At 50.3% G+C, this 11,834-nt stretch overlaps 1 protein-coding gene across 1 annotated transcript; it reads left to right on the plus strand.

Annotated features, from left to right (window-relative positions):
* The first annotated feature begins 1,284 nt into the window (after positions 1–1,284).
* Positions 1,285–6,976, plus strand: DNASE1L3 (deoxyribonuclease 1 like 3). The gene is made up of 8 exons (XM_057417631.1): positions 1,285–1,578; positions 3,211–3,299; positions 3,879–3,971; positions 4,251–4,363; positions 4,896–5,008; positions 5,821–5,978; positions 6,487–6,583; positions 6,814–6,976. Exons 1-8 carry the CDS (start codon positions 1,447–1,449, stop codon positions 6,937–6,939), a joined length of 921 nt encoding a protein of 306 aa, XP_057273614.1. The 5' UTR covers positions 1,285–1,446; the 3' UTR covers positions 6,940–6,976.
* Positions 6,977–11,834: the final 4,858 nt, after the last annotated feature.

The raw sequence follows: 11,834 nt of genomic DNA on the forward strand, positions 1-11,834 counted from the left end.
GGGCTTGGGGAGAGCTCTAGGTTTTGATGGCTCTGACCCCAAGGCTGCAGCCGCTGTTGCAAACCGTTGGCTCACGCTGTGCTTTTAGCGAGGTCAAGCAGGAGATTTACAACCCTTAAAGCTGTTGCTTTCCCTTCTGCATTATTAGTTTCCTCTAGAGCCTGTCCTGCTCAAGGCTGGCTCATTAGAGACCCAGTGGCGAGAAGGCACGGCACAACCCCTGTGATTTGGGAGGGCCACAAGCCTGCTCCCAGGCTGCTGTGCTCATCAGGAAGCAGGAGGGCAGCAGGGCAGCTCCCGGCGCAGGCAGGGCAGTGGGGTCCAACTCAGCTGCAGGGCTGGTCTCAGGGAAAAGAGGATGTGAACGAACCTGTAAGCACAGGGAATAAAATCCAAGATACTTGAAGATGCCATTTAGCCTGACTTCTTGTTATACCTCCTGTCATTATAGACCTCCTGATGATAAATGCATCTCCAGGCACACAGTGGAGGAGTAAGGGAGGTCAGGGGAATGGTTTCCCTGCAAAAGCCACCCAATGTGACAAAGCCATCCCAGCTGCAGCATCCTCACTTGAGTGTCACCTTGGCCAAACTCATGTGCCCCCCACCACCACGCAGCTCAAGCCAGACCCACATACACACACCCTGGGTCACCACCCCAAGACTGCTGTGCTGGGGACACTTGGCTGGAGTTTGGGGACAGCACTGGAGATGTCACGTACCTCCCCATGGCTGCACTGCATTGAGCCATAGGGCCCCATCAGCTGTGGGTGGCCCACAGCAGGGTACACCGTGGCTCTGGATGAAGGTGGTAAAAGCGAGTGGCCTGGGGTGATGGATGGTTCATCGCTTTCTCACAGTGTGACTTTCCAACCACAACACAAGCAGAGCAAAACACTGTGATACTGTGATGGTCAAAACCACTGCGTTCAGGGTGTCCCACCACCACCACCTCTCACTGGGGCTTCTGGTGCCCACAACTGGTGCCCTCCAGAAACTTCCCTCTTCCCACTGCTGCTTCCCAGACCCTTTCACTATCCACCCTATTCATTTCCTGGTCTTGACCTCTCTCCTGGGTGGCCCAGGGAGCCTGGTCCTGGCCCAACACTGCCCAAAGTGTTTCTGGCTGGTGTCCAGGCATAGCAGGCTTCCCTATGGGGATGGATGCTGGAGTCTGTTGGAGCAGTTGCTTCTCCAGGATGGGGACATTGGCTTGGGAGAGCTGGTTTTCCCCCTGGCAGATGTTCAAAGCCTCCATGCTGCTTTGTGCAGGCAGATGGAGGTGAGGGAAAGGAGGAAATGGTAATTCCTGTTCTTGTTTGTGATTGACACAGCTGACTGCTCAGTTTGATCTCCCAACTGGCCACAAAGGGACGGATGCACAAACACACGCATAGATATTTATAGGCACACTCACGGCAGCTCGTTTTGTCCAAGTCCCCGAAGATGTTGCTCTTCGTCTTACTTTGGCTCTTCAATTTCAACCCATCTCTGAGCCTAAGAATCTGCTCCTTCAATGTGAGATCTTTTGGAGAAACTAAAATAGGCAGACCTGAAGTTGTGGATGCCGTGGTAAAGGTACGTTCATTTGCCTGGATGAGACAGACATTGAGTTTTTGGGGGATTTCCTAGCTGCGTAATCTTGCACTTTACCTTTTCACAGTTGAATTTCAGGTTAAAATTCAGTGAATAATTTAAATAACTTCATTCTCTTAAAGTAAAAATCAGCCTGTGTTTGAGTAGGATGTTTACTGCTATTATAGCTTGCATGGGAATAGAACAGAAAAAACATCTGCTGTTTGCTTTGGAAATGGAGTTAGAAAGGAAGCAAAACCTCTGTGTGCAGGAAAAGTAATTTTGACTTTGAATGCATAGAGCTTTGGTTTGCGATACGTTATTGACCTTGGTTTGCAATACTTTACTGACCGTGCTTATGTGCTGGTTATGCTACAGTATTCTTGTCTAATTAAACACATATTCTCAGGACAGCAGAGAGAATCGTATTAGAGTGAAAAGCCTGACTGCTAATTCATGTGAGCAAACCCTCACCATCAGGCTCCCTCTGGAGAAGCTGAAGATAAACTCAGCTTTTTTAAAGAACCTTCTTTTGGACTTACAGCTTTTGCAGGTGCCCTCCGAGATGCCGCAGTAAGAGAAGGTGGTGCTCAGTGTTAGAGGGATGGCTGCAAATGTCAAAAGGCAGTAATGAGGAACGACACCATTTAGGTTTTAATCCTTCGTTGCAAACTGCTGGAGAAGAGGTGTTTACATATCTGGACTGTTTTTATAGCATCAGCACTATGGGCAACATACTGATTTCTGCATGTTTCAGGGGGCAAAAAGGGGTGCTTTTTCCCATGAAATCACTCACAACAAAGCCATGGGCAGAAGGAAGCCCTGGGGTGCGCTGTGCTGCAGGGTGAGCTGGCCTTTCCCATGGGGATCCTGGTGCTGGCCATGGGGATGAGGCAGCCCCCCCAGCACCCTGGAGCTTCTCTGCTGCAGCCCACAGGTGCTGGGACCTCATTTCAAACCTGGGGTTGCTTTGGGCTGTATGGGCTGTTTCAGAGGGGCTGCAGCAGGAGCAGGGACAGGTGAATGCTGACAGCACACGCAGCTTTAGGATGGCACATGTAGTTGTAGGACCCTCGGGGTGCTTACACCAGAAAAAGGATGGAAACCATTGCAGTGGGTTGGTAACGGACTCTATCTGGCTCCCGTCAAAGCCCCTCAAAAGCTCCTGCCACATCCATCTGGGTACCAAGGGATTTGGGGTGCGCAGGACAGGTCTGAAGCGGAGAAGGAAACCAGTGTGGCAAGGGGCAAGGAGGAGAGAAAACAGCCACAGGTGAGGGCAGGGGTGGCAGGGCAGCACCCCAGCAGTGCTGGGGTTAAAGCAGGCTCGCAGCAGCAGCTCTCACTGCCCCTTCCCCTCCACACTTCCTCCTCAAGGGCAGGGACAGAAGTTCTTCAACAAACCCAAAACCGCTCTGCTCCCGAGTTCCCTCTCCCAGCTCCAGTGGGGATGTGAGGCAGCTCTGAAAGCAGAAGGACTCTGCTCAGGCTACTGCCCCCCTCCCACGACCCCAGGCTTGGAGCTGCTTCTTCCACAAAGGACTTCCCCGCACCAGTAACCACTTCTGTCCAACTTTTTCCTAATCCTCCAAAACCCACCACGTGCAAAACTGCTTCTGCTCCTTCCCCTTGCAGATCATTTCTCGCTGTGACATCATGTTGCTGATGGAAATAAAGGAGAACAAGAACCGGGTTTGTCCTCTCCTGGTGGAGAAGCTCACCAGGTACGGTGGCCATGGGCAAGTAGGCAGATGTTGGGAAAGAAGCTTGGCAAGAGCCTGTGCTCTGCTCAGTGCTGCGTTATCAGGGTGAAAGCTCAGGGTCTGGGCTTTGTCCCAGCTGTCAAGGAAAGGACAAGGCTCTGGCAGAAGACCAGGAGCAAAGTCAGCTCCAAACCACCATAGGACATGTATTTTTAAATCTCAGTCTGTTAAAGATAATGCTCAAGGGAAAACCAGAGTTTTCCACTGCGCTGCACCAGGGCAGCTGCCTGTCTGCAGCGTTGGGAATTGCTGTAGCAGGGATTGCCTGCCTGGACTGGCAGCCTAGAGGAACGAGCAGCATATGTCTGGCTGGATGTGAGACCCAGCTGAAAGAGAGGTAGAGCAGCAACAAGCAGGAAGGACGTAAAGAGCCAGCGGTGGAGCACAGATCCAGACCGCAGGTCCTGAGAAGGGTTTATTGTCTTTATAACCCCCCTCTGAGGTCAGGCAGGCAGCATCCCGTACCCTTGGGCAAAACTATCTCCTCCTCATCCCCCCATGAATGCAGACATAAACTCAGGAACACCACTTTCCTTCCAGAGAGCTGAAGGGGCCGAAGGAGGAATACCGCTGCGTGGTCAGCGAGAGGCTGGGAAGGAAGAGCTACAAGGAGCAGTACGCCTTCATCTACCGGTGAGCAAGCTCCCCTTGCCAACAAGCCAGACCCTTACCCTACCCTGCCCTGCCCTGTAGGAATGGGCTGGACACAGTGGTGGCTTTGCTCCAAGGGACCCAGAGAGAAGCAGGCTGTGCGGATGAGATGGGCTGTGCCTGGCTATGGGATTGTCCCAGGCAGAGCCACCAGTGTGGCTGTATCCATTGCAGACCATGGCCTAGAGCACGGAGTCAGAGTTAGACATGTCCCAGCAAGCTATGAGCGTGACATCCCCTGTCCTGTTTATTCTGCTGCAGGCAACACCTGGTATCGGTGAAACAAACCTACCAGTACCCGGACACCCAGCCTGGGGATGAGGATGCCTTCTCCAGAGAGCCCTTCACCGTCTGGTTCCACTCTCCAAAAACTGGTGAGACCTTTGAGAAACAAATCATCCTCCCACTGGCAGGTCTTACGGAGCAAAATAGCCCTGCTGGAACCAAGCATGTGGTGGTGGCTGCGAGAGGGGCCACATCCTGACCCCACACTGCTTTTCCTTAAACAAGCAGCATTTTGCCTTTGGGGCTGCTGCCTCCAGCATCATCCACAGCTCAGTGCATGCTGCAGCCCCAGAAAAGCCTCTTCTGCTGCCATGGGCAGTGGTTTGGTGGATGTGCTCCATGCCACTGGCACAGCCAAGGGAGCAGCTATTGCCATGGGTATCAGAGCAGGGTTTGTCTTGCCCTGACACAGCACCTCACCGCATCACAGCTCAGCCTCACTGGGCAGCTGGTGGGGAGCACTGTGCAATCACACAGCAATGGCCTCTGATCCACAGCCAGAACAGCAGCTTTTTCTTCTTCAGACAAACCTTCTTGCTTCCAAGTCAGTCTCTGTTTCTTTGTGATTCATTGTGTGTTTAACCAGTGCACTTTTTCCTGTTCTTTTGCTTTGTTTTTAAGCTGTCAAAGAATTTGCTATAATCCCTCTACACACCACACCAGAGACAGCAGTACGGGAGATTGATGAGCTCTATGATGTGTATTTAGATGTAAAACAGCGCTGGAAAATTGAGGTTAGTTGCCACATCCACATTACTAACAGCAGCTTTGGTACTGACTCACCTGGCATGCTATTCCTTACTCACAGCCTGGTAACCTTAAAACTGTTGACAACAAGCCCCACATTTGAGTCTCTCTAATGTATTTTCATTGGGTTCACCACATTTTAATAAGTAAACTTGATCTCACAATAAAACTGTTGTTTCATCAGTATGTTTGGTGGTGCGCCCAGCAGAAAGAAGGATCATAGAATCACAGAATGGTTTGGGTTGGAAAGGACCTTAAAGCTCACCCAGTTCCAACCCCCTGCCATGGGCAGGGACACCTTCCACTGGACCAGGTTGCTCCAAGCCTCTGTGTCCAACCTGGCCTTGAACACTGCCAGGGATGGGGCAGCCACAGCTTCTCTGGGCACCCTGTGCCAGCGCCTCAGCACCCTCACAGGGAAGTTGTTCTTTCTAATACCTAATCTAAATCTACCCTTTTCATTCACCTGTGTCCTGTCCCTACAGGCCCTTGTCCAAAGTCCCTCTCCAGATTTCTTGTCAGCCCCTTTAGGCATTGGAGCTGCTCTAAGGTCTCTCCAGAGCCTTCTCTTCCCCAGGCTGAACAGCCCTAGCTCCCTCAGTCTGTCTTCACAGGAGAGGTGCTCCAGCCCCCGAGCATCTTTGTTGCCTCATTTAGACTTGCCCCAGTACACCCAATGAGTGCTTGCTATTCAAGCTGCAATGGCTACTGGGAGCACCCACTGACCCTAAAAGTCCTTGCTGTCTTCTTTTGAAAAGCTGTCCTCACGATTACCTTTTAAACCCCTCCTACCTTCCAGAACTTCATCTTCATGGGCGACTTTAATGCTGGGTGTAGCTACGTTCCCCAAAAGCACTGGAAGAACATTCGGCTGAGGACTTACTCCGAATTCATCTGGCTAATCGGCGACAAAAATGACACAACAGTGAAGAGAAGCACAAGCTGCCCATATGACAGGTGAAGTGTTCACCACCAAGTCACTCACTGTGACTCCCTGAGGAAAAAAATATATCAAAAGGTATCAATGACTGTCAGATAAAGCAGATGCGCATGAGGACTTCAAAGATAAAACAGTGTCCAGGGAGAAATGAGGACTGAAACAAGGTCTGGATACTTCTAGTCAGGAGCACAAAGCACTTTCCAGGCTTCTTGTCATGCAGTTTTGCAGAAAGTATGGCTTTGAGCTCTGCAGGACTGTTAGGGATGGTTTAGATAGAAGTGAGGTAATGCTGGCTTCCAAGGCCAATACACACCAAGACATTCAGGTGCCTCACTGGCAAGGACAGCAATGAGCCAAACTGAGCCGAAAGCCGGTGATGGCATCTCTTAGTACCTGGCCCGTCGGTAAGGACAAACCATAGATACCTGTGATTGCATCAAGGCCACCCCTCTGGCCACCAGCTCAGTGCTGCATGCCGCTGGTTGGGCACCCCATAACAGCACGCCATTCCCTTGTTCCTTGCAGGATCGTGGTCAGCGGGCAGAAGCTTGTCCATGCCATCGTGCCACAGTCTGTCAATATCTTTGATTTCCAGAAGGACTTCCAGATGACCGAGGAGCAGGTAGGCACAGCATGGCCTCTGCAGCACTGGGACAAGGACTAACACAGTACAAAGCCAATAGTATCCAGGCAGTTTTGAACATGGCCCTGGCCACAAAGCCATTGCATCCTCCCAAAGTGATGCAGTGGCCATACTGCACCTCCCCACTGCATGGTGAAACCCGCTGGGGCAGTGTTTGGAAAGAGTGTGAGTATCTGGCTCCCAAACCCCTCTGTGCTCTTGTCTTGCAGGCACTGGGGGTGAGCGACCACTTCCCAGTAGAGTTTGAGTTGAAAGCAAAAGGTGGCTTCTTCAACTGGCTGAAATCAAAATTTACAAAGAGGAGACCAAGAAACAGACGCCGCTCGAGCTCGTGAGCGTGCTGAGTCCTCTCCAGTGATGTGGAAATACACAGATGCTGAAGACTAATGTAGATATACCCACAGCAAGTGCAATAGTTAGTGGACAGGAAGCAAATATTTTGTTAAAGTTCAAGTATTTTGGGTTAGAAGGGAAATTAAACCTTCAGGTTATTTTCCTAATTGTATGCAAAGATAGATCAGCTAGAAGCAGCATACTGCATGTACTGTACTGATCTCAAATGTAAGGAACAAAGGGAAAATACTTCGGTGTGCTGTGACTGTAACACCTGAAAGGCAGGGATCTCCATGTGTTCATGTGGGCTCTGGAGCTCTGCCATTCCTCTCCAGGGGCAGAAGGATTAAAAGGACCTTTCTGCATTGTGCATGTGTGTGTATCTGCTTCAGAGCTGCCACCAGTGGGACACAGGTCTGTGCCTGGTGGTTTGCAATGTAAAATGTTGCTGATCTTGGAGTATTTGCTTGGTGTGGGTTTGAAGCTGCTCACAGCATCGAGGCTTCTGCACTAACCCAGCCAGGAGCAGCAGGAAGAGAGTGCTGCTGGTATCACCCCTGCCTGCCTGCAAACCTCAGGTGAGAAGTCCCACCTGACTGAGGATCCCAGCTGACAGCACTGCAACAGAACATCATAAAACTTACATTAAAACCTGATTTCAGCATCATCGTGTGCACGTGAATTGCATTTCCCCTTCCCAACCCCCCCAAACCTCCATGGCAGCCTGAAGTTGTCTGATGAACCAGCCTCTAATGATGATTATTTAACAGAGTGGTGCAGCAATCTGTTTTCTCAGCTCAGCCCACAGGCTGGAGTCAGTGCAAAGCAAACCCTGCCATGCAGATGGCATGTGAAAAGTGAGAATAATCCAACTGTTAGTAGAGGCAGATACTCACTCTTCATCAGCACCCCGCAGTTTGCCTGCTGATGGGGCAGGAAGGGCTAGCAAATGAGCTGGGCTTTTAGGGGAGGAAAGCAGCTTGGCCTTTACGAAACTCACTGTCTGGGGAGAAAGAATTTAGGGAAGAGTTAAATAGAGAGAAGATTATCCCGAGGGGGCTGGGGAGTGTGTGTGCAAGGCAGACAAGAAATCCTTCAACTTTCAGCAGCAATTAATCTTGAAACAATACAGCATTGCATAAGCTCCCTCAGTTACACTCTAGTCAAAGCAAAAGGAAAGAGTCCGATTTAGAACAAATATTTGCATTGGGATTTTTATAGGAATGCCATTGTCTGGCTGACTGCAGCAACAGTTCATGTGAAGGCTGAAATCAGCCTAAGTCTCTGGCCTCATGTCTTAGTCGCACATAAATCCCTACTTTTTCTTGGCTTGCAGAAAGGAGCAGTGCACAAAGGAATAAATCACACTCTATTGATATTTCTCTGTTTACTCCATACATTCACTAGACAATAGTGTAATTACATCCCAAAATGTTCAACAGTCCATGTTGTCTCTAGAATTTCCCCACCCAGGGATCATTACCCGGCTGTCCCAACTGCAAAGGGGTTTCTAAGTTGCAGGAGCCTCGATGTATTCTGCAGCCAGATCAAAGTTTGTCTTTCAATGAATGAGGTTTCTTGAGCTTTATTTATTGTCAAACAGAAGTTTTACACTGGGAATCGGAAATGGCCTGGAGAAACTTTGTCTCACGCAAGCCAGGTCTCAGATCATGGCTGGGAGAGAAACAAAGAGGCTCTTCAGAAGTGAAAACTCAGTTTCCTCCACAGCAGGCCTGGCCAGGTGAGAACACAGAGCAGATAGCGTTCAGCTGAACAAAAAGTGCTAAGATCCCCCAGTCCATCAGGTTTGGGTCCTTGGGAAGCCCTTCTCCAATGCATGATGCCAGAGGCATCCTCAATTCCCATCCCACAAGACCACCTCCTAGCCCCACGGGGGGTCCCTGCTGCCCTGCACTGGGACAGAGCCAGGGCTGCCCTCACCCTGCAGAAACCCACACAATATGGGTTTTGCTGTCCTTGGGGGAGTGAGTCGCTTGGCAGAGAAGCCCCCAGGAACCCAGAGCAGCAGCCTGCAGCAAGACTGCCGTTTCCTCATAGCCTCCATCACCTCACTGGATAGGTTTGTCCATCTGCACCTAGGACTCATCTGAACAGGGCTCATGTCTTCCTCCTGGCCTTGACACTGCTCCCCACTGACCTTGGTGGGCTTTGACACCTCTCTGCCTGTGTCACAGAATGAGAGAGCCTTTGGCCCTGGGCAAGGCTCTACATACCTCCCTTTGCCTCCTTTTAGGTACTGGCAGCAATGAGGACACAGGAGAGCTGATGTAAAACCCCACAGGGCCCCACCTGGCTTGTTCATTTGGGGCCCGTATATCCAAAATACAGACCAATGGAGCACGCACTGTGATTAAATATGCAACATTAGGGGAACATTAAATAAATTGCACATAAACAATCATCAAACATGCTGGGGTGTGCTGTTTAATGAACTCACAAAGGGACAGGGGTCATTAGGACCAGGGACTGTCCCCTCTCAGCATCACAGCAAGTGCCCCTGGCTTTTAAGCCCTTTGGAACAGATCTGTCTCTGTGCAGCACAACCTCTCTTATTTGGGTTTGCATCCATGTTTGTTTTGCTTTCCTGAAAGTCTAACTGTATGAATACACACAGGCATAAGCGATTCAAGCCTCAACATGCTCCAAAGCTCCCACTGCTTCCCTGCAATGAGGGTGATGAGCCAACAGCAGTAGGTACCAGAGCCACCACTGATGGGGTTTGGGCTGGGACATGTACGCACCCTGTGTCTGAACATACAGATGTACATGTGTACAGATGTGCAGCCAGCAATTGAGCTGCATCCCCGAGAAACACCAGGCTGCACTATCACACAGCAGGGCCAATAGCACCAATAGCAATATCAAAAGAAGGAAAATCAAGGAGCCTACCAGCGTGGGGCTACTGAAACCAGCAGTTGGTCCAAGCCTGGCTGTTTGATGCCTCCCTTGCATCTGGAGGGATGGTGGTGAGCAGCTCTGTGCCCAAGGCTGGACTTGGGCACTCACTGACAGAGCATTCACTGCAGAGAAGGACCAAGAATGGAGCAAGGGCTTCATGGGCAGCACTTACATGGCACCCATGGAGCTTGTTCCCAGTTTCCATGTAGCACAGTGGTACGTGGTCTCTGCCAAGCAATCCAAGGAGATGGGGAGCAGAAGGTGAAGGCAGCAGTCATCTTCTTCCTGCCCTGATTCAGAAGGAAAACAGTTTGAAAAGTCACAGTATTTTTTCTCCACCTTAGAGCCATTAAAAGCATTTCCCCACCCTCTGGCAGCCCCTTGCCCAGGATAAGGAAGGTTTTTCCCCCAGGCTACCCCCCTGCGGAGCCATGCGTGCATTAAATATTATTAGGGCACCCTCTGGTGGCATCGCTATAAATCCCTGTATCCAGGGGGGTCCCCACGGCATTTAGCCCAGATGCCAAAGCCAGCAAACCCAGCTGTGGCAAAGAAACATGATTCCTTCATAGGTGGGAGCTCATAGACCTGCCTTCCTGTGCATGCCTCTGTACAGACCTTTTCTATTCACTGTTGAGAGCTGGCCCGCAGCTGACCCCAAAGTGTCCCTAGTCTCACTGTGCCTGTAAATGAGTTCTACAACAAAAACCAGCACCTTTTTTTGGCTCCAAGCCTGTTTATTCATTGCCCACAGTTATTTAACTAGGAAACACGTTGCAATGACCTTTACAAGACTGCCCTGCTTGCGGGCAGCAGCTCCCAGGACCTGCAGGTTATGGGACACATCCACTCAAGGGGACTCCTTGGTGTCCTTTGATACTCCTGCAACAGGGTGGCTGGTTCTGTCCCAATGCCACAGGCCCCCTTTTCTGGTGCTGGGGGAAACAGCAGTGTGGATCAGGGGTTCTTTCTGCAATCCCTGGAGCCAGGTTTAGCCCATGTTGCTCTCTGCCATCCCGACGGTTAAGCACCACCACCTCTCTCTCCACTATCACCTGGTACAGCACTATGAACACACTTTCTATGCAGCCCAGTTTTCTAGCTGGTGTGAAAACCAAGGTTAAATACTTCATGAGCCATTTTCAATACAGTGCCTCAGCTGCCAGCATTTGCAGGGTATTTGCTGCTAGCTGGGAGACAGATTTATATAAATTAATTTCCATATTGGCTAAGGAGCCAGAAACCTTCCCTGGAAAGCTCTGCAAATGCTGGCCTTTGAGACGTGGCTGCTTTCTGTGCATCTCAGCTGGGAGGAGGGCCTGACCCCAGCCATTTTCAATGAATCCAGATGCAAAATCCCACCCCCAAAAAACATACCTTAGCAGGACATCACTGTCAGAAAGAAATACCCTCACACCAAGGGCAGCTCTTCCACAGGGCTCGAAGGATTCACAGGCTTCCAGCTAAGCGTGGATGTAAATATTTGCAGTACCAAGGTCCTGCAGAAAGCAGTTCATCACAGGAAAGAGCTGTCAAACACACCTCTGGGTCTTGCTAAACCAGATTTTGCCTATTACTTTCTTTTAAATCACATATATTACCCTTCCTTTTATGTTATATAAAGAATTTGCTTTAAATCACGGTCAAATTAATAGCGACACGAGCTATAAATCCAGCCTGATCTAGGGACACTGTTTTTAATAAGTGTGCAATATAAACTCACAACCATGAAAATTAACTCTGGAAGTCTGAGAAATTCCAACAAGCCATTTAAAACCATTTCCCAGGAGGCCTTGGAGAACCAGCCCCACACCGGAGGGACAGCTGGCAGCAGGGCTGTTTTGATAACCTTCTGCAAGAGGGACCTGCTGAATATGAACGATTGCTGCAGGCTGCAGAGTGCTGCAGCCCATCCTGCTGCTTCCTCTCCAGCTCAGATGGAGCCATGAAGACGTGGCACGTCACTGTGGGATGGTAA

The sequence above is a fragment of the Pezoporus wallicus genome, unplaced genomic scaffold, assembly GCF_028554395.1.
Source record: "Pezoporus wallicus isolate ANWC-B61680 ecotype Strahan unplaced genomic scaffold, APGP_CSIRO_Pwel_v1 contig_8542, whole genome shotgun sequence".
Classification (NCBI taxonomy): Eukaryota; Metazoa; Chordata; class Aves; order Psittaciformes; family Psittacidae; genus Pezoporus; species Pezoporus wallicus.

Coding starts and splice junctions, on each gene's coding strand:
- DNASE1L3 (XM_057417631.1), top strand. CDS start 1,447: ATGTTGCTCTTCGTCTTACTTTGGCTCTTCAATTTCAACCCATCTCTG. Junction 1,579..3,210: donor TTGTGGATGCCGTGGTAAAG/GTACGTTCATTT, acceptor TTCCCCTTGCAG/ATCATTTCTCGCTGTGACAT. Junction 6,584..6,813: donor TCCAGATGACCGAGGAGCAG/GTAGGCACAGCA, acceptor CTTGTCTTGCAG/GCACTGGGGGTGAGCGACCA.